The 20,599-nt window shown below is 47.5% G+C and overlaps 2 protein-coding genes and 1 long non-coding RNA gene across 3 annotated transcripts; 2 read left to right on the top strand and 1 right to left on the bottom strand.

The window, feature by feature from the left end:
* Positions 1–836: 836 nt before the first annotated feature.
* On the bottom strand, positions 837–10,900 carry LOC136520228 (alternative NAD(P)H-ubiquinone oxidoreductase C1, chloroplastic/mitochondrial-like). Its single transcript, XM_066513677.1, has 12 exons — positions 10,682–10,900; positions 9,983–10,167; positions 9,379–9,474; positions 9,110–9,176; positions 8,838–9,018; positions 8,109–8,202; positions 6,779–6,994; positions 5,975–6,364; positions 5,812–5,888; positions 5,557–5,660; positions 5,374–5,486; positions 837–2,039 (listed from the first exon to the last, which is right to left on the bottom strand). Exons 1-12 carry the CDS (start codon positions 10,767–10,769, stop codon positions 1,017–1,019), a joined length of 2,634 nt encoding a protein of 877 aa, XP_066369774.1. The 5' UTR covers positions 10,770–10,900; the 3' UTR covers positions 837–1,016.
* Positions 10,901–11,167: 267 nt separating this feature from the next.
* LOC136521980 (uncharacterized) lies at positions 11,168–14,246 on the top strand. Its single transcript, XR_010775737.1, has 2 exons — positions 11,168–11,684; positions 13,500–14,246. It is a non-coding gene; the product is annotated as an uncharacterized lncRNA (long non-coding RNA).
* Positions 14,247–17,967: 3,721 nt separating this feature from the next.
* Positions 17,968–19,553, top strand: LOC136521389 (uncharacterized). Its single transcript, XM_066515125.1, has one exon. The coding sequence runs from the start codon at positions 18,072–18,074 to the stop codon at positions 19,305–19,307; it is 1,236 nt and encodes a 411-aa protein (XP_066371222.1). The 5' UTR covers positions 17,968–18,071; the 3' UTR covers positions 19,308–19,553.
* Positions 19,554–20,599: the final 1,046 nt, after the last annotated feature.

Genomic DNA, 20,599 nt, shown 5'->3' with positions numbered 1-20,599 from the left:
ATACTTACACTATCATCTTGTTATATTTATACTATCTTATTACTATATTTACAATGACATGTTTAGTGTAATTTATTGGATAAGGTGGTGTAATTTAAAGATAACACAATATCTTAGACAAATATATACCAAATTTTCAAAAAAACAACTATAAATTTTTTTTCTATTGGATTCCAGATACTAGACAAATATATGTCAAATTATTCACAAATGTCGTAAAATTATTCACAAATTTATAAATTTACAAATAGAAGAAGAAAAAATAGGAGACAAGAACAGAGAACAGTGCTTCGAGCAAGGAATTGCGGAAACAGAGAACAGAAAGAGAGAGAGGAAGCAGAGGACGGCGGCGTCCGGGCCGGGGACGGCAGCGACCGCGCCGGGGCCGCCCGCCCCCACTCCAGGGACGCCCGCGCCCGAGCCGGGGCGGCAGCGGCAATCTGGGTGTGGGCGGCCTGGGGCTGTGGCAGCCTGTGTGCGGCAGAGCAGCAGGCCGGCGACGGAGCAGGGCCACCGGGAGGGAGATCCACTGGGAAGGAGTGCGCGGGGACGATCTGCCGGAGGGAGGGGAGATGCTGTCGGGGAGGACCATCGGACGCCCACAGCCGTCGGGCGGACGCAACAGACAACCTAAAATCGGTTGATACGATCTCCAGAATCCGTATAGCATTTGTCTTAAAATTGGCTTGTTCGGCTTATTTTTTCAGCCGGAACAGTATTTTTCTCTCACAACAATTCAGCCAGAACAGTGTTTTTCAGCCAGTTTCAGCCAAGTTTCAGACCAGCGAACGGGGCCTAAAAGTAGGATGCCAGCTTTAAAACAAAAAACCAAAAGCTACGTACGACTCAAACGCCCCAATATAACGCAAAATAATTGTCCACCGACAAAACACGGAAGGATACAATTCGAGCATCCGACAGAACGAATCAGCGCCCGGCTCCGAGTCCAGCATTACAATTGAACTATCGAAATGATATAATAGCATAGAGAAAACTCTTATTCATCGTCTCGCTGTTCATTTCTTGATGAAAGCCACGGTCCGCTCCTGGAGTTCAACGCCCTGCTCCGAGTCCAGCATGTCGAAGTGGAACGCGTGGCCGACGCCCTTACACTCGAATAGCTCGACCTCGCCGGCGTACCCGCTGGCCTTGATCTCCCGGTGGTACCACAGCGCGCGCTCCTTGAGCAGGAAGTCGTTCTCGGCCACGCACACCAGCACGCGCTCGCACGGGATCCCGGCGGAGGCCTTGCGCGCCGCGTCGTCCACGAACGGGTTCACGCGCGGGTCGTCCAGCCCCACCGTCTCCGAGACCACGAACCGCCAGGTCCGGTCCATGAACGGCCGGATCTCGGGGCCGAACGCCATCTCGCCGCCCACGGCCTCGCTGCCCGTGAAGTACGGGTGCACCAGGGCGAGCCCGCGGATGGTCACGCCGTCGGGGAGCGCGCCGGCGGCGGAGGCCCGCACGGCCGTGTTGTGCGCGATGTTGGCGCCGGCGCTGCAGCCCGCCAGGAAGACGCGGGACAGGTCGGCGTGCTCCAGCAGCCACGGATCCTCGCCGTCGCCGAGCGTCACCGCCCACCGCAGCGCAGCCCACGCGTCGTCGTACGCGGCGGGCAGCTTTTGCTCCGGCGCGAGGCGGTAGTAGCCGGACACGCCGATGGCGCCCGACCGGGCGACGAGGTCGTTGAGGTAGTTGTGCGTGCCCGGCCGCGCCGGCGAGCCGACCACGAAGCCGCCGCCGTGGAAGTAGACGATCACCGGGATCTTGCCGGTGGCGCCGGGAGGGAGGTAGACGCGCGCGGAGGCGGGGCCAGCGCGGATGTCCTTGGAGACGACGCCGGTGGCGGGGTCCGTGCCGGCGGGGACGGTGGGGGCGCCGCCGGGGCGGTGGATGCGGCCGCTCTTGTACTGGCAGAGGTAGGGCAGGAAGTCGAAGACGACCTCGGAGTCGGGATCCATGGCTGCGGTCGGCGAGGAGGGGTTGGTGGCGGTGGCGTCGCCCATTTTGGTTGGGGAAGGAAACGAATTGGCTACCTAGCAGTGCAACACAGCGAGGCGAACAAATTCAGTTGGAGGCTTCACGAAGATATACAAAGGCTGCAGGTGAGGGTTGGTGAGAGTTGACTTGTATACAACGGCACTTAAAAGGGAATTTACCGAGCGTCGTTAAAAAAGATCGTAATGCTCTATAAGTCTTTGAAAAAGTTTAGAGATCCTCAACGTTACTGCTCTAACTTTTTTATGCCCTCCATGTCACTACCATCAGTTTGGGCTCTAACGTCGTCAAACTGCAGGTATGAAAAGTCGAAAATACCCTTAAGTCTAAATATGTCATTAATTTTTTGAGCATTTTAACGACTTCAAATGAAAAAACTCAAAACTAGAAAGTTGTAGATTTCGTCGAGATCTATAATTTTTATATAAAAATTATCTTCATTTAATTCCGCAAAAAAATATAATTTGATATGATTAATATATCTTAGAAAAATCATATCTTTTTCTACGGAGGCCACGCGCCTGTGGCGCCTGGCCAAGGTGAACAACACTGAGGCCGCCGCGGTGCTTCCGAAGGAGATCAGCCACGCGCTAACTGAGCTCCGTGGCGAGCCCGCCGGTCGAAGGGTCTGCTGCGGCACTTGCTGAGGCCATGGCCCTGGAGCTGGCACCCTCGGCGGCCACTGTCGCGCGCCCAGCGCCTGCACCTGCGCCGCGCCGGCTTCTAGGGCAAGGTGCGCGTGGCGGTTGAAAGGATCAAGATACCCAAGAAGGGGGGGTGAATTGGGCTAATTACAAATTTCTTTGCAATAATCAAAACCTATGATTAACCCAATTAACCCCTTGTGCCTAGAAAATGTTTCTATTGATCTAGCGCACAAAAATTTAGCATCCTAAGTTCAAATCCTACTCTAGCATGACAATTCTAGGAATACAAATGACAAGTAATGAATTGCTCAAAGTAAATGCTTAAAGTAGAGAGAGGAGAAGGAACGCGGCGATGTTTTGCCGAGGTATCGGAGAGTCGCCACTCCCCACTAGTCCTCGTTGGAGCACCCACGCAAGGGTGTAGCTCCCCCTTGATCCGCGCAAGGATCAAGTGTTCTCTACGGGTTGATTCTTCGATACTCCGTCGTGGTGAATCACCCACAACCGCTCACAACTTGAGTTGGGTCACCCACAAGCTCCGCCGGATGATCACCAAACTCCCAATCACCATCAAGCCGTCTAGGTGATGGCGATCGCCAAGAGTAACAGGCACGAACTCTCACTTGACCACGACAAGCCTAATGAGAAGGTGGATGCACACTTTGCTACTCTTGATCTTCACTAATGAGGGCTCTCTTTGGGATTCTCAAATCTCAATCACCTCACTAGGACATTGCTCTTCTTGGCACTCTCTAAGGTGTTTCTCAGCTGTTGGAATGAGCAAAAGTACCCCCACACACGAGTGGAGGTTGTATTTATAACATTGGCTGAAAAATGAACCGTTATGTGCCTCTGCGGGGTGACCGGACGCTCCGGTCATGTTGACCGGACGCTCCGATCAGTATACCCCGAACTCCAGTGGTTAAGTGTTGATCGGACGCTGGATAGAGTCCGGTCAGCACTGATCGGATGCGTCCGATCACGTTTTCCCCTCAGTAGAACCTTTCTGATGTCGACCGGACGCTGGACCCCCAGAGTCCGGTCACTTGCTGAGCAGCGTCCGGTCAGTAGCCGGAACCTGATCAGCGTCCGGTCAGCATTGACCGGATGTGTCCGATCAGGATTCTCCCTCTCTGGGACCTTACTGGAGTCGACCGAACGCTGGCCCTCAACGTCCGGTGACTTGACCTCACAGCGTCCGGTCATTTCCTGATGCTTTCACATCGGTCAAATGAACTGACCGGACCCTGAGCCAGCGTCCGGTCACACCGGAGCCAGCGTCCGATCAGTATTTGACCCTCCATTCACTTCCAACTCTCGATCATATGTGAATGAAGTTTGCTCCATTGGATCAAAGGGCTGTTATGGAGCTACCTAGTGCTAGTTTTAACAATTGTACACCACACCTAACTCACTAGACTCACCTAGGCCAAGCTACCCGTTCATACCTCCCTTAATAGTACGGACAAAGGAAAAACAAAGTTATAAACTACTCTAAGTGTCTCTCCAACTCTAATCGATACTTAGAACTAGTTCATCCTTAACCTTGTCGTCCATCCTTTGAAAACTGAAACGATTTTCATCGTAGGGGCATGACAACCTTGATTGCCCATTCGATCTCCATTACCGTGACCTAACTTAATTGTTTCTGCAAAACACACGTTAGTCATAGTAATCACATATTGTCATTAATCATCGAAACCCAACTAGGGGCCTAGATGCTTTCCGCGGTGTTCGCGACGCTCGCCGCCGTGGCCGCCGCCGACGTCACGCTTGCCGCGCCAACGAGTGGTACGGCCACGCCCTGCCCCCACTTGATCGTGACCGTTTGTTACACGTACATGCGTAATAGTTGTCGTTACCTTGTTTTGCATTGTTGTTAGTTTGTTACAGTACAGTCTTAGAATGGCTCAACGCTGCATTGCTGCACGTTTTGCTCCATTCCTCTGACGAAACTGAAGTAACATCTCGGCCCTGCTGTATGCATAGTTGTGACTTGTGAGTCACGGGACAGCACCCAATCGAGTGGAGGCAACGTGCGGGTCCACGCGGAGGCGGTGCGCAGGGGCGGCCAGAGGCCTGGCGAAGGCGCCGCACAGTGCGCAGACGCCCGTGGCGGCTGGTGGAGGCGGTGCCCAGGCCCACGTGGCGGCCGACGGAGGCAGCGCGAGACGCCCACGGTGGCCGCACGCTAACACCCACGGCGACCGGCGACCGACGAAGGCGGTGTCAGGGGCGCAAGCGGCAAACCCGAGCGCGGAACCGAGAGCACCGCGTGCGTGCTTCCCGTCTCGGTCTCGGATGAGTGAGAAAGGATAAGGTAAGGGCAAATAGGTAATTTCATGTTTGGGTTTAAGGTCAGTTTGACTTTTCTATACACAAAAGCTGACGGAATGCTACTTCTACTCCACGGTGCAACCTTTCAGTGATATTTTACGGAGACAAACTTTCGATGGTATTTTATAGAGATCACGATCTTTCGACGCTACACAACTAATTCCCCCTTTTATATAAATCATCCCTGCTCTTGTACCACAGATATGTAACCACTTCCGCAAATAGAATTCGTCACTTGTACAAATGCTTACTGTAGGAACATAGCAGCTTGATTACGTAGTACATAGGATGGACATCGATCTGTCCTCCAGTTCATTCGATTCAGGAATGCGCAGGTCATATACAGCAAAGATCCGTACAGTCATGAGCCTGTGAGCGTCTTACTTACTGCGTTTTGCACGGAGGCAAGTGAATCGATTGCAGTCTTTGTGAACCAGCTGATTCCAACCTTCACCCGGTGTTCATCCGTGGGCATTCTGAGGCAGTACACGAGCTTCCGAGCTGCAGAGCAAAGTTCAATTTCAGTTATGCATAGGCGAAAGTGAATGAGCATGCTTCGAAGTGCTCATACCAGCATGTCCTAGAGGTCCTTCCAAGGTCAGTCCTTCAATGAAACTTGCTGTTACCGCGGCATCATTTCTACCAAGTGTCATCATCTCACCAAGGTTTTGGAACCTGCAAAACATTCAGTATATTTGAGGTCTCCTATGGAGTTCAACCCTTCCTAGTTCCTACTAAGATATGGAAAACTACTGGCAAGAAACTGAACAAATTAGCAATGCTTTGAATAGATGAACAGAGACAAAGGTGTCAGCTGGATTTGAACCTGAATGGCAGGAGAGGCCGATCATTTATTGCCGCCCAGAGATTCCATCCAGCAAAATCTGCTTGTTGAAAGGCAACCTAGGAGATCAGAGTTTCTTTAGTGACATGACTAGCGGTGCAGGCTTGCAGCATCAGCCTGAAGCAAAATCCAGCAAATCTCTTACCTGTGCAGTGGCTGGGAGGAGTTTGCCTGATGGATCCCTTAGAGCTGCTGAATCGCCAATCGCAAACGTCCGGGGATGACCTTTTACTTGAAGGGTTTCCTCTGTCTCCACCTGTCCCCGACCATTCAGAGGAATAACATAGGGGGCATCAGGAGGCTGTAACCGGGGAATCTGAGATGTTGAACCCACTGTCCACAGCACCAAATCAGCCTCAAGAGTCTGGCCTTTGAGGCCTCTTTCAGCAGGTTGAAGGTCCAAAATTAGTTTCCTATTATCACCGTCAACTTCAGAGTATGTAACTGTGCTACTTGAATCATCAGATGTAGAAGCCTCTTTAATGCAGCTCACAAAATATCCCAAGAAAAGCTGAATATTCCGAGACTCAAGAACCTGATGAGAAAGTAGTGGAACCAAAATTTCTTTAGTGATTAGCTGATAGCCCAAAAATATAATTTCCTCAACTGAAGAAGTACAGATATGAAAACAATATCATCGTGGGCAAACACTGCTATGTAAAATAGTAAAGGAATAGCATGACTTCTCCATGTTGTCTTGCATGGGAATATAGGATACATAAACAACACGATGGAAATGTATTGTTTGGCGACATGTTACAAAAGGTGAAGGGATTTGTATGATAAGGATAGCAACATTGCACTAAAGCTACAACCCTTCAACTGGATAAGAATTCAGACACGAGATGACCCCACAGCATCCAAATGGAATATGCAATCAATTACAATTTTAATATAAAGCTGACCAGAACAGTTCATTATGTATGTATAGAACCTTTTAGCTTCTTACCTTCAGAGCAGCATCACGATTTCCTTGTGGAGCAGTGGGACATATGGTTGTTTGAACATTTATTGCCTTTACAGTCCCGGTGGTTTTTAATCTCTCAGATATAGTCGCAGCTAATTCAACACCGGAATAGCCCAGCCCCACAATTGCCACCTCAATAGTAGGGGAACTCCTACCAAACCTTTTCCTCTCTAGCATTTTCAACTTGCTTTCAACCCTCTGCAAAATAAATTTATGAAATAAACAACAGGAGAATTTGATAGTCGTGGACTCATGGATGAGTATTTGAGCTATTTATGCACAACAGGATCTACAATACTAGAAATAGCTAATAGCAGCCATAATAACAAATGCATGATGGTATACAAATAATTGACCCTATTTTTTTTTTTAAGTATTGAGTCATTTCAAAAAGTATGATTCACTTGTTACATAGGTTGTCAGAACACATCAGGAAAAAGATTGATGATCATGGTCTCATCTTAAGATAATCTGCTGCTCCCTTTTGATCTTTTGCTGCAGCAGAGAGTTGGTATTTTGGTCAGCTCTTGCTGTCCATTTATAATACTGTAGGAGTATGGCAATAGGCCAACTATGTAGTGGCATACATCAGCCATGTGGTAGTAGTTGGGGGCTGAGATCAGCCATGTACTAGTGTACCATATAGTTGGTACTAGACTTGTATATATACTAGGACTTGTATATATACTAGGCAATGCAATGGAAGAATCAGTTCAGTTTCCTGCACTTGTGCCTGTGCAGTGCTTGTTTTGTGTGCTGTGCTCACCCTTCTCCTACCTCTAGCCGTGAGTTGTGAGGGTGGTGTGTGAGTGAGCTGATTGCTCACCTCTGCAGGTGGCTGGATTGCCAACACTCATGGACCCACGGTTGAGAAATTAAGCTATCTATGCACTATGCTGCACAATAGGATCTGTAATCCCTGAAACAGCTAATGCAACTATATCAACAAATTCATGACATATATCAAATAGTGGCCCCCCAATGTTAATATTGATTATAGTTTTTGAAAAATAATTGATTCCATTAATCAAAGACACATTACAGAGATGACAGTAGTAGACTCCCATTGGAAATTTGTAGCACCAGTCTCATTGGGCATGGAGTGGCATGGAATAAACCTAACACATAAGGAACATTATGAACCTGTGTCGACCCCCTAGCTTGTTTTGCTAGTCTAACTGTTGCTCGTTTAGAACTCTTGTATGATTCACTTGTTGCAACAGTAGATTTTACAGGCTAATATTAGTAGTTCCAACAATAGATTAGTTTGCAGTGAGTATATATACAATTTCATGAGATGATTTGTGCTTACCAAAGCATCCTCTAATGTCGTGAAAGGAAGTGCATATTCAGCTGAACCGGGAACAACATCAATTTTAGCTTCAGACCCTAAAGCTAGAACTAGCCTGGCTGCCCATTCCAAAACAAATGTCAGCAACAAGCTTATTGTAACTAGACAGCAAAGAACTTTAATCTAGCCATCTACATAAATAAAGTAGTTCTACATGTTATTGTTGTGTTCTATGGTTCCCTATTATTATTTATTACTCCCTCTGTTCCAAATTATAAGTCGCTTTGACTTTTTTTGTTCATCCATTGCTATGTATCTAGACATATTATTATATCTAGACGAATAGCAAAATGGATGTACCAAAAAAGTCAAAGTGACTTATAATTTGGAACAGAGGGAGTAATTATTAACAATCTACTCGTTAAATAAAAAAAATCCATTCATATCATGATTCAGGAGTGGCCCGAACGAATGGACCAATGCTACATGGTTATCAGAAAAAAGGGACAGAGTTCAGGCAATCCTAGGTTCACATTAAAAGTTAGTGAGACAGACACTGGTACTTATTTTACATAATCTAAAAACTATGTAGCAGCAAATAATAACTTGTTCTTATGTTTCAAAAACAAATATCCTTAAACATATCTTAAATGAAAAAAATGAATTATAGCAAACTACTTTAAAATTGCTCCTAAAAGGAAGCCTTGGACTTGACAACCACTGCAATCATGTAGAATTGATTATTCTTACCAATCATATTCAATGACAGTGCCACTTTCCAGATGAACAACTCCACCAGTGCATGGTTCTCCAGGTCCTCTTCTAAAGTGATCAGAAGGGCGCAGAAGCTTTACACTATCTCTCACAAATTGAACACTTGTGCTTTTCAGCAACTCTGTAAAAGATGGAGCTATCTCCCAGACATCCACTTCTGGCAACCAGATCAAATAGCAACAGATTGAAATATGAAAACATGTGAAAAGTAATAATCAAAATAATTTATACAATTGAAACAGAAGTACCTCCTGATAATAGCTCATACAACATGGGTTTAAATACAAATTTATCAGATTGATCAACCAGAAGAACCTGTAATTTGTGTTGCTTTATTAGTAAACTATTACAGTATAATAAACGAAATAGAAGATTACAGAAGGCGCCATCATGAAATCATAAGACCCATAAGAAAGGGTCACATAAAATCCCATGAAGAAAATTTATGCAGTTCATAAGGAGTGTAATTTCTACCAGTTCAAGATAAAGGGAATTTAGAAGAGCATCATCATTTTACCTGAGGCCTCTTATCATTGGGCCACACAAGAGAATCAAGTCTTAAAGCAGTGTACAGGCCTCCAAATCCACCACCTAAAATGCACACTCGTGGTCTCTGAAAATAAGTATTAAAAAACACATTCAGGTAACAGCAATATAAATCTATAGTCAGAATAACTATATTAAAAATCCAGCTGCCCTAAATCGTAACAAACAACTATCCTCAGCAAGGCTCACATAAATGAGAGGAAAATATTCCCCTGTCCGTAAAGAAGAACAAAAAATATGTATCACTAGTAGTGTTTATCAAAAGCTGTATGTCATGAGTTGCAAATGCATTTATACTAAATTTTTTGTCCGAATGATGTACACCTAAGTCTAGTCTCTTGTGATTGTAGCGTAGTAACATTTCCCACAAATTATCAGTGCATTAGCCATTAGCCATTAGAGTAGGTGAGTCTAAGGTGAACTGACTCAATACTCTGACCACAGTAGGCGAGTCTAAGGTGAACTGACTCAATACTCTGACCACATACAGATAACTACCAACTCGTGAATAGGTGAAAGCAAATATCAGGGAACAGCAGGCAATCTTAAGTTGTTGATAGCCCAAATCAGTCGACCTGCTTATCTGGCCAAGAGTATAACGGCAACGGTGTTACTGCTTCGTCAGTCGATGTAGACCGAGCAAAACCACCATCACCAGAGCCACTTGAAGCCATGCACCTAAACAGCATTGATGGCAGCGCAAACATATTTGAAACACCAGCACCAATTGTCCATGAGTTCTTCCATAGATTCCTACTTCCTGTCAGGAACCAAAGCATAACAGATTAAGCAGCCAAACAATATTTACCTAGATGAATTCGTACCAATTGTCAAATTTAATACAAAAGTACCGCAAAATGCAATTAAATAATGCCAGGAGCTTTGCTGTCCTACGAATGTCAAACATAGGTTCGAGTAACTACAGTAGAACCCAAAATCTATCAAGCGAGCCCATCTAGTTCAAATGCTTCCATTTCCATCTGACTCGAGATCAGACTTTAAGACATGGTTACACTATCAGAAGAAACAGTGCAAGCAATAACATCAGAACAAAAATTCAAAAGTATTCTCGTTGGTAAGCTAAATAAAACATGAGAGCCCAATATTCAAACTATTCTCCTAGTCCTAGCTAAGCAAAATCGTGGCCCGGTACGTGCATGGACCAGCACCTGTTAACCATCGGACGTAAAGCCCCAACATGGCAGGCAGCAAGCGAACAGGCAAATCAGATTAACCACGAAATCTAGAGGCGAGAGGGAGCTCGTGGACCTCACCAAGTGCGAAGCGCGGCCGCGCCGGGGTGGGCACACGCGGCCCGGCGATGTGCGACGGGCGGCTCCACGGCGCCGCGCGGCAGCTCATCGGCGGGGAGCGGACGAGCGCGCGAGACGTGGCGCTTGTCGGGGCCGACGATAGGGGAACAGAAGCGAGAGGACTGAGGAGCCACAGCAGGGGGAAGCGGAAGACGGCCCCTCTGTCGCTTCGCCTCGCTGGGACGCTGGAAAAGGGCGATGGTACTGGATCTGGATGGACTTTGCGTTTTTTTAAGCAAGTTTTGCGTGGGCTCGATGTGTTGGAAATTTGGAATATCAGAAGCGAGAGGAGCAACGGTGTCGGCGTGGCCCCTGAAGTTCCTAAAAAAAAAATAGCTCTTTTACGTTGGGGTACTTCTGGGTTTCTCTCGGTTCCTAAGCAAGTTATTAGCTCTAATTAATTATAAGAGTGGAAGGTTAGTATTGTAATTGTGTCTCCCCCTCCCCCGCAAGGCCGCAACCCAGCAGCCCACGCACAGCCTCCCCCTCTCCGGCAACCCATCTCCCCCGAAACCACAGCGGAAGGACGCGACACTGGCCGCCGCCGCCTCGTCCTCGGACTAGCCCTAGCCGGCGTCGCCTAGCCATCGCCATCGCGCGGCGCTGCCGCCGCCGGCCGGCCCTCGCCATCGCGCGGGGCCCTAACCCACACGCGGAAGGACGCATCTCGCCACCGCCTCACCCTCGCCATCGCGTGGCGCCGCCGCCGGTGGCCTGCCCTCGCCCCCACTTGTCGCTTGCACCGAGCCCGTCGCTCCTCCCTCCTCCCCGGCGCCCCCACTTGGTGTGTGCGGCCCCTGGGGACCCTGTGCCCACGCCTAGCGCGCAGGGGACCCCGTGCCCTCGCCCGCACTGTCGTCGCAGCTTCCAAGGAGACGTGCTTAGCCCCCGCCGGTGGTCCCGTGCCCTCCGTCGACAGCGCTCGCCACTGGATCCGATCGAGCTCCAATCGCAGAAGGCCAAGGTTCCCCTCCTATGCACTTGTTTTGCATTTGATTTATCTCATATATTCAACTCAAGAACGCAGCAATGCATTTGTGCAGTTCCTTAATTGTAACACAGCTGAAAAATATTAAGAATGGACTCACATAATTATTTTTCACTGTTTCTAGTGTATGATCCAGGCACTTAATATAACAATGTTTTGTCAATGTAGACTTGATGCTCGCCTAGCTAGCGCATCAACAACCAGTAATTTTGCTTTGCTTTACTGTTAGATCCGTATAACAGAGAAAAATTCAACAACTAGCTATGTGCTAACCTTTCTTCTTCTTTTTTCTAGACGAAGCATGTGTACTCAAGCATCTGTAATGTAATGCAAACATGTTGGTTCCTTCTTGTTTACATTTTTTGGCATTGCTGTACAGATGCTTGTTGCTGCTACTTATTAATTTTGTTCACTAGAGTAATGTTAATCAAATCTTCCCCTGAAAAGAGGGATGCTGAAAATACTTGATGTTGGATGTGCTATGCAGTTAAAGGCAATTTCTTTATGGGAGGGAACAATTCAGTTAAATTTGTCTTCACTTATAATGTTAATCAAATCTTACCCTGTAGTAGTTGCCTTGAAGCAGGTTTTTGTTTTGGCAACCTTTAATAGGTGTTTGTAATGCCACTTAATGCATATTCACCCTGCCTGTCAATTTATGCCTATTCCCAAATGTATCTTCATTGAAATTAGTGAGTTCACTCATAGCCTGGGAATCCATAAACTAGATGATTGGATGTTACCGTACTTTATCTAGTTCACTCACAGTCACGGAAATTGCTATCTTTCATCACAGTTTGGACTCTAAATAATTGCAATGCTGCATATATCTTTTTAGTGAATGCATGCTTTTGCCTTTTGGGTACTAAATACTAGTAACTCTGAAACTCTCACCCATGTGCTAATAATAGTCCACAGCCGTTCGAAGTATGACTCTGAATAAATGCATACATCTTACTAGCTACAGCAATGCTTTTGGGTATTACCTCTGAAAATCTCACCTAATGGGGCCACTAGCAGCTGACAGTGACAGGTCATTAGAGTAATAGCCAACTGCGATTTGAGTTTGGACTCTAATGAATAATTGCATGCATCTTACTATGTGCTGGTAACACATTAAGAATAATTGCATTCATCTTACTGTGTGCTGAATAACTGCATGCATCTTACTGTGTTCTGAATAATAGCCAACTGCGATTTAAGTTTAGGCCCTGTTCTTGTTGCTGCAGATTTGTATTTATTGCTGACCTGTGCTCATGAACTATTGTAAGTAATCTCATAAATTTGGTGATTCTGCTTCCATGTCCTTAAAGTGGCCGTTGGATTGTATACTTCTTTGGGAGCACACTGTGGTCATTAGCAGTTTTGTTTTTTCGAAAGGATGTCTGAATAAACAGTTCTCACTAGGGTGTGGTGGATGCTCTGTAGTCAATTTGGTGATGGTTATAAGAGAGTTGTAGCATCTAGTAAGTAGTCCACATCTTTGAATTGTAGGAGTTACAGTAATTGCCTATCAAAGTTAGATCAGGGTGCATTGTGGGTACAAGCATAGTATATAGTGATTATTTAGCTGACTGGGTAAGCTGAGTGGCTATTTTACCAACAGATGAGTTGCTGTAGTCTTGTAGATGTCAATTTACACTAGGAGGCTCCGGAGAATTGATGTTGAAATGTCACCTTCTGTGAGCACTTTGATGTCAGAGGAATTTAGCTGCACTCCAATATTGGCACCTAGTAGCAGACTACTGTCTTGTTTTACTGAATTTGATGAAGGTTCATGAAACCTTGTAGCCCGCTCTTCAGCTTCGCCAACTCGGACATCAAACATAATCCAAAAAGCACCGGACGAGGGCACCTTGCCGAGCCCGCTCTTCAGCTTCGCCAACTCGGACCGCCGCGTCCGCGGACGAGCGCACCTCGCCGCCCGCACCCTTCGGCAGCGGGGACGGCCGCCGCCACCGCCAACGGGAGCACGGACGCCGCTGGGACCCATCAGAGCACCACCGCGGTTAGCTCCCCCGGCCCAGGGTGGACGATGGCGCCGCGGGAGTAGGTGTAGCGCGGGCACGCTGAACGCAGGCGGCAGCAGGCAGCATGCCGCACGCAGGCGGGGTCAGCGGCGGCGGCGGAGCTGGTCCGCCTCTGCTGGGAACAAGCGTTGCCGGGCTCCGCCTCCTCGTCCTCCTCCACGGTGTCGATCCCCGCCATGGCTGCTGCCCGGACCGCCGCGTCCGCGAGCGCACCTCGCCGCCCGCACCCTCCCGCCAGCGGGGACGGCAACCGCCGCCGCGAAGGGGAGCGCGGACGCCACCGGGCTCGGATCTTGCCTCCTCCACCGCCATCGCCGGATCTACGCGGTGCCGCCGTTCGCCAGGGACTGGTGAGGAGGGATGGCATGCCCTGGAAGCCGCAGCCTTGCCCTCGCACTCGCCGCCGCAGCCACTGCCCTCGTCCTCAACCTCGCCCGCCGTCGCAGCACACAGAGAAAAAGAACAGAGCGATTGAGAGAGGGGTCGGGCTGGTGTGGTCCGAAGAGAATTATACGTAAAAAGACTGTAGTACTTCAATCATCCTGTACTACTCAAAACATTATTTTACTACCATTGATTTACTGTTCTACCCTCAATTACATAAAAAAATCAAAAATAGAAAATTTTCCACTTTTTTCATGTGTCGATCCGATCAATTTTAGTATGCACCCGGTGCGTATGGTCCCACCATTTAATACGCACTTGGTTTCTTCCGGTGTCTCTTTGATTGATTCCTCTCAGTTCCTTTGCCTTTTTAGCCGTCGGATTGGTCCTCATGAGCCGTCCATTTTATGACGACCATCGTAAAAATTGTCAAAAAAAAAAAAGCACACTGGATCGGGAGATTTCCTCAAAAGATAACCCTGACCGGCTGACCCTCGCCCACCAATGGATCGACAAGATTTCTTAAAAAAAACTGGAGCCATGGTTACTGCAAGACATCATCGCTCAGCTACCAGTCCCAAAGCCCGCGGTCAGAAAGCTGCTGCAGCCAGTCATCAACCAGAGATGATGTCAGAAAGCTTAACCGTTGTGTGTACTGCATGTAGCGAGAAGCTGGTGTGCAGTCTCCATGGTTACTTGATACGGAGAAAGTAGTAACCAATTACCTGATCCAAACAGCAACAAACATGATGAAGTGATGAACCGTGGCTCTAAAAGCTAACAATTCTTCAGTCCGAATCTTTTTTCTCTCTCTCAATCAACTCGGGGGAGCAAAGCTCCATATACTTAGCTTTGTTCGGCTGTCATTATAAACCGACTTATAAACCGGCTTATCAGCTATGGTATAGTATTTTTCGCTTATAACAAAACAGCCATACAAATCAGCACAAACGGTTTATAGATCAGCCGAACAGAACCTAAGTTTATATTGAACAAAACGGCTGACAGCTTACAGTAAATATGCCCCTAACAGGCCAGGGAGAAAAGAACACGGGGAGAGACCGAGAGGGTATATCAGTTCCAAGACGAAGAGCGACAGGAGGAAAGGTTGTCTCGCACTCTCGCCAAGCAAGATTTATCTATCTTGCATCCGCACGCCCAGAGATCTTCAATCCGAATCCTGAGCTGGGCTTAGGCTGCTGGTCGTCGCGTTCGTCAAACAAAACTGGTCTGCAACTGCAACACCATTAGAAACTCGCAACCGATTAGGCGGCCCACGGGCATCTATACTCTATTTGTTTGAGTGATAAGTCATGGGTGAAAGTATAGTTGACTGATTTATTATGAAAAAAAATATTATTCGTTAACTGAAAAAGTTAGTCGACTAAAAAAAGTATGGAACGAACGAGACGCTAAATATCTAATAAACAAATCTTATATTAGTTCGCCTTGGAAGCGTCTTTGGAGTCAACGGGGACTAGTCAATGCGAAAGGTAGGCAGGGACGGCGCTGCCGCCTGCCTGAGAAGAAAACGACGGCGATACGTCCCAGCGAGGACGCACAGCCCAGAGCGGACGTCGGTCGTTGAAATGCCTCCTACTCCTAGCCTTCCACGCCTTATCGCGGGCAGGCGGGCAGGCCGGCAGCGCCGCAGCGGGCAGGACAAACGCGGGGACATGCGGTGGCTGGCTAACCTCGACGGCCAACTTGCCTCGCTGACTTCGACGTGAAGGCGAGCAAGGCGGGAAGAGACATGCCATGCCGGCCGCCGGCGCATTGATGCCGCGTCATACTGTTGACTTTTTTTTCCCCAGAGAATACTAGTGATATTTTATCAACTGATAAAAAATATAACAGGAAATGTATGTGCTCAGAGTTGGGGAACACCGGGCACCCGCAACCGCAAGATGACAAGTTGGAAGCTTCAGATTACTTCATTGCTTGTCAAAAAAAAAAAAACAGTTTTATCATGAAATGTTTCTGGATACTTCCCCGTAAAAATGCATGGCTTAGCTGTGCCCACTTATAAAAGAAGATTTTATTTTGTTGAATATTCAGCAGACCTATAGTTTATATTTAAAAACTCCTCAAATTCAACCAGCACCTTTTCTTAAAGGAGAAGGAAAGGTCGAAATGCTTAGTCATCTTTACAATCCTGAATCTTCGTTTATTCAAGGCCATGTTGACCTGTAAACATTTCCATGCTAAATATCAATTCGGTCTGAGTACACTGATTAATAATGCTTTTAATGAGTTCGTGTTCCACGAAATGAAAAAAAAAAACAGGCAGGGGAGTCAACTGATTAGGATCACAAAATGCCTATTATTCAGGAAAAAGGCCTTGTGCGCTCTAGGAAGGAAATGATGCATAAAGATATGACAGCGAAGCACGCGAAATGTTTCTGAACTTCCAAAGAAAATCGCATTTGTTCGGTCCAAAGTATTTTCACTTTCCTAGACGTGGCCACGAGTTGACCTCTTTTTTATCATCACGGAGTCGACCTCTTTGCTTGCCGTTTCAACGGATCATAGGCTTCAGAACGTGTGAGTTTTTTATTTCCCCGCCCTAATAGAACTTCAAAAAAAACTTTAATTTAATTCCCTAGGAAATACTCCTATACTCCTAAAAACACTTTATTTTAATTTCCTAGGAGTAAGAGATGATTTGAATTGTTTTATGTGGAATTTGTATCCTACAAAAATTTAAGGACTACTACTGCGTTACAAACAGAGCAGGTCCTTGACAGCATGACACCAAGATATACATCGATGGAAGCTGATACTTGAACCTAGGTGTATTTATCTCAATCTACATGTGTTGAAGTGGAATGAAATGAAATTTAGTTTAATTCTACTTCAATCCACTTCAATACATATGGATTAAGATGAATACAAACACATTCAAACCAAACTAGTCAGCGATAAATCAACAGTCGTGGCGTCATTAACGCCGCACCAAATCAGGAGTCACCTGTGAAAGGGAGTACAGATCGAGCACGAGCTTCCTTTCAGCCTGTTCGCTGGTTGGTTTCAGCCAGTCCAAACCAGCCAGCCAACAATATTTTTCTCTCATAATAAACCAGCACCAGCCAGCCCAAACCAACCCAGAAACCAACCAGCGAACAGGCCGTTTGACGAGAGAGGAAACGGCCATCTGTTTCCTACCGTATCATATTTTATCTTCGAAAATCCGTGTCGTCATCAGCGATGGCTTTAGGAAAAGGCACGCCTTAGTGCATCAAAATCACGTTAGACAAAGCGGTTGTTTATACTAGTAGCTCGCAACAGCGGATCACTATCACTGCATCACCAGCCTGTTCCTTATATAAGACGAGCACAAAAAAAGCATGCGTACTTTGGTCCAGTAGCTTACCTTCGACTGTACTTCCAATTGACGAAATTTGTCGGCAGCCGGTTTTAATCCGTATAAATTAGTTATGAAATAATTTTTTTATCATAATAAATAAGCCGATTTAATACTAGCCGAACAGGACGGAAACCAGTAGCGTCCCGTCAATTAAAAAGCGATTACATACAATCGTCACAATCCGGCTCAAAAGTTTCAAGAGTCTGTCTCAGATGGTAAGAATTTTCAGAAAATAGCGACACATATTTCTTACTTTTGGCAAATACTCCGTATATAGAAAATCACGTTAAAATATCAGAAAACAAGATCTCAAATTCCTCTGTTCCGAACGTGCTTCACTGTTATGTTTTGTTACATATAAAACTTCCTATACAAATCGATCTCCTTTTATTATAAATTCATTCGTTCAGCACGTATTCAGGTCGTTCTCAATACCAGTCTTCCCCTGCAGGCCTGCTTCCTCCCGGTTTCCCCTGCAGGCCTCTCTCCATCTCCATCTCCATCCCTCACCACAGCTCTTAAACCAGCGGCAGGCACCACCAGAGACTCTCCAAGTCCAAAAGCCAACCAAAGACCACCGAAATGGAGCCGAGGAGGATGGCTCCCGCGTCGCCGCCACCGCCTCCGAATGACTTCCGGCTAGACAGCGCGGCCACCAGCCCGTACGCCACGGCGCCGTCCAGCCCGCGCGGGCGCCGTGTCCCCTCCGACGAGGGAACGGCGGGCGGCGGGATATTCCTGACGGCGCCGCCGTCGCCGAACCCGTTCGACCTCCTGCCGCCGGCCACCCCGCGCCTCGCCGGCGCCAACCCGTTCGACCTCTTCCAGCACTTCACCAGCGCGCCCGCCAGCCCCCGGCGCGCCGCGGCCATTTACGCGCACTTCGCCGAGGGGGACGGCAGCGACGGTGGGCACGACGGTGACGGCGACAGCGACGAGGAGTTCCAGCCGCGCCGGTCGTACGCCACGGGCGGAGGATCGTCCGTGCCGTTCCACTGGGAGGAGAGGCCTGGGACGCCGAAGCGGGGGCTCGGTGGGGGCGTGGCCGCCAACGAGGCGGCGTGGGACACGGAATTCGAGTTCGGCACGCAAGTCGGCAAGGCCGCACCGGCGGAGACGTTTACGACGGCCGACGAGCTCTTCGAGAAGGGCAAAATCAGGCCTTTGAAGCCCAAGCCCAAGACGGCCGACGAGCCCAAGATTCGTCCGTTGAAGCCGCCGCCCGGTCTGCTCGACGGTGGGAGCGTCGCGTCGTCGCCGCGGTCGCCGATGGCCAGAGGCGCCATGTGGTCGCCGCGGCGGAGGAGCAGGGTCGGCTCCGGCGTCGACTTTGACCCGTTCGCCGCCGCGCTGCTGGAGGCAACCAAGGCGCCATCGCCATCCCCGCTCGGCGGCAAAGATGACAAGGGCAGTGCCATCGCTGGCTCGCCGCCAAAGAAACCGGCCTCGCGTACCGCGTCGAGGTCGAGGAGCGCCGGGTGGAGAAGGTGGCGGCTCAGCGACCTCCTCCTGTTCCGGAGCTCATCCGACGGCGGCCGAGTCATCAAGCAGGAGGACCCCGACATGAAGAAGCCAGTGCGACAGTTCAACGTGCCTGTCAAGAAGGCGAGCGCGCAGCCGGCGGTGACGATCAAAGCCAGCGCGAAAGGCGGCGACATGGGCAATGACTGGAAGCAGCATGGCAACAGGAACGCGGCCGCGGCGGCGGAGAGCGTCGCCGGGTGCGCTCGGCTGAGCCCGCTGCAGCGGCTGGCCAAAGGGCTCGGCGCGTACTCGTGGCACCACCACGGCATGGCGCCGCCGGCAAACAAAGGGTGAAGAATCATAGCGTTATTTTTGCCGTATTTCTCTGCCCGGTTATTGTTCATACAAGATGTATCTTCTTTTTGCATAGTGTGAAACCATTTACAAGTGCAATTTGCAACCAATACTGCTTTTGGTATTGGTTTCTCACTTTTGTGGAGCTTGACTGTATTATCATCGTGTACTATTTGCATAACTAGCAAACGTGGCGGTGAGGCTGTGCATGCATCGAACTCAATATATCTACTAGGAATCTCCATATATATACATGTTCGGCTGGCTTATTATCAGCGCTGCAGCTGCTAAAAGTCACTGTAGTTACAGTGTTTTTGAGTCATCAGCTGGCAGAAGCAACAGCCGAGACGGCTGGCTTTAAGCCCAGGGTTTGTGAGTACCGATCACGTACGAGAGACTGAAGACACGATGGCACTTTGAGAAGTAAATAAAAAGGCGAACAAAAGAATCACTTAACTTTTTAATATCAACAATTAAATTAGATATATATAGATATAAATATATAATAGATAGATATAGATATAGAACAGATAGGATATAGATAGAGATATGGACTAAGATATAAGATAGAGTACTCTCTTTATCTGAAATATAGTGCATTCTACGTTGAAATTTGTCATGAAATATCAAGGGAACAAGAAGATAATGTTTACTTAAATAAAAATACACGATTAGTTTGTATAAGGAAAACAATTCATGTAGTTGCCATATTTTGTATAAGGAAACTAAAAGTTCACCTTTTATCATGCGGAATATATAATCAGATTTCTATAGATCAGGAAGGTAAGTGAGAGGTACCTGCGTCTATTACAGTTCCTCTTATTTTGTCTTAGAATGGCTAGAATACATTATATGTTAGGACGGAGAAGTACGACGACGAGAGTCTATTGTTAATTATTATGGATTAATGTGCCCTTGATCATCGGCATGTTCAAGTCTTCTTTTCTTAAAACATGTGATACAGTTAGATTCTGCCTCCACAGTAGTGCTTCAGACCTTGTTTAAATCTAGGGTGTAAAGTTTTCGGGTGTCACATCGGGTGTTACATGAGGATGTCACATGGGGTTTTTCAGATACTAATAAAAAAACAAATTACAGAATCCGTCAGTAAACCGCGAGACAAATTTATTAAGTCTAATTAATCCGTCATTAGTACATGTGTTAGGGTAGCACCACATTGTCAAATCATGGACTAATTAGGTTTAAAAGATTCGTCTCGCAAACTAATCGTAATCTGTGCAATTAATTATTTTTTAGTCTATATTTAATACTACATATGTCCAAACATTTAA

Source organism: Miscanthus floridulus, chromosome 18, assembly GCF_019320115.1.
Source record: "Miscanthus floridulus cultivar M001 chromosome 18, ASM1932011v1, whole genome shotgun sequence".
In the NCBI taxonomy this organism is placed as follows: Eukaryota; Viridiplantae; Streptophyta; class Magnoliopsida; order Poales; family Poaceae; genus Miscanthus; species Miscanthus floridulus.
Note: the sequence above shows the minus strand (reverse complement) of the source record. Positions and strands in the feature narration are given on the sequence as shown.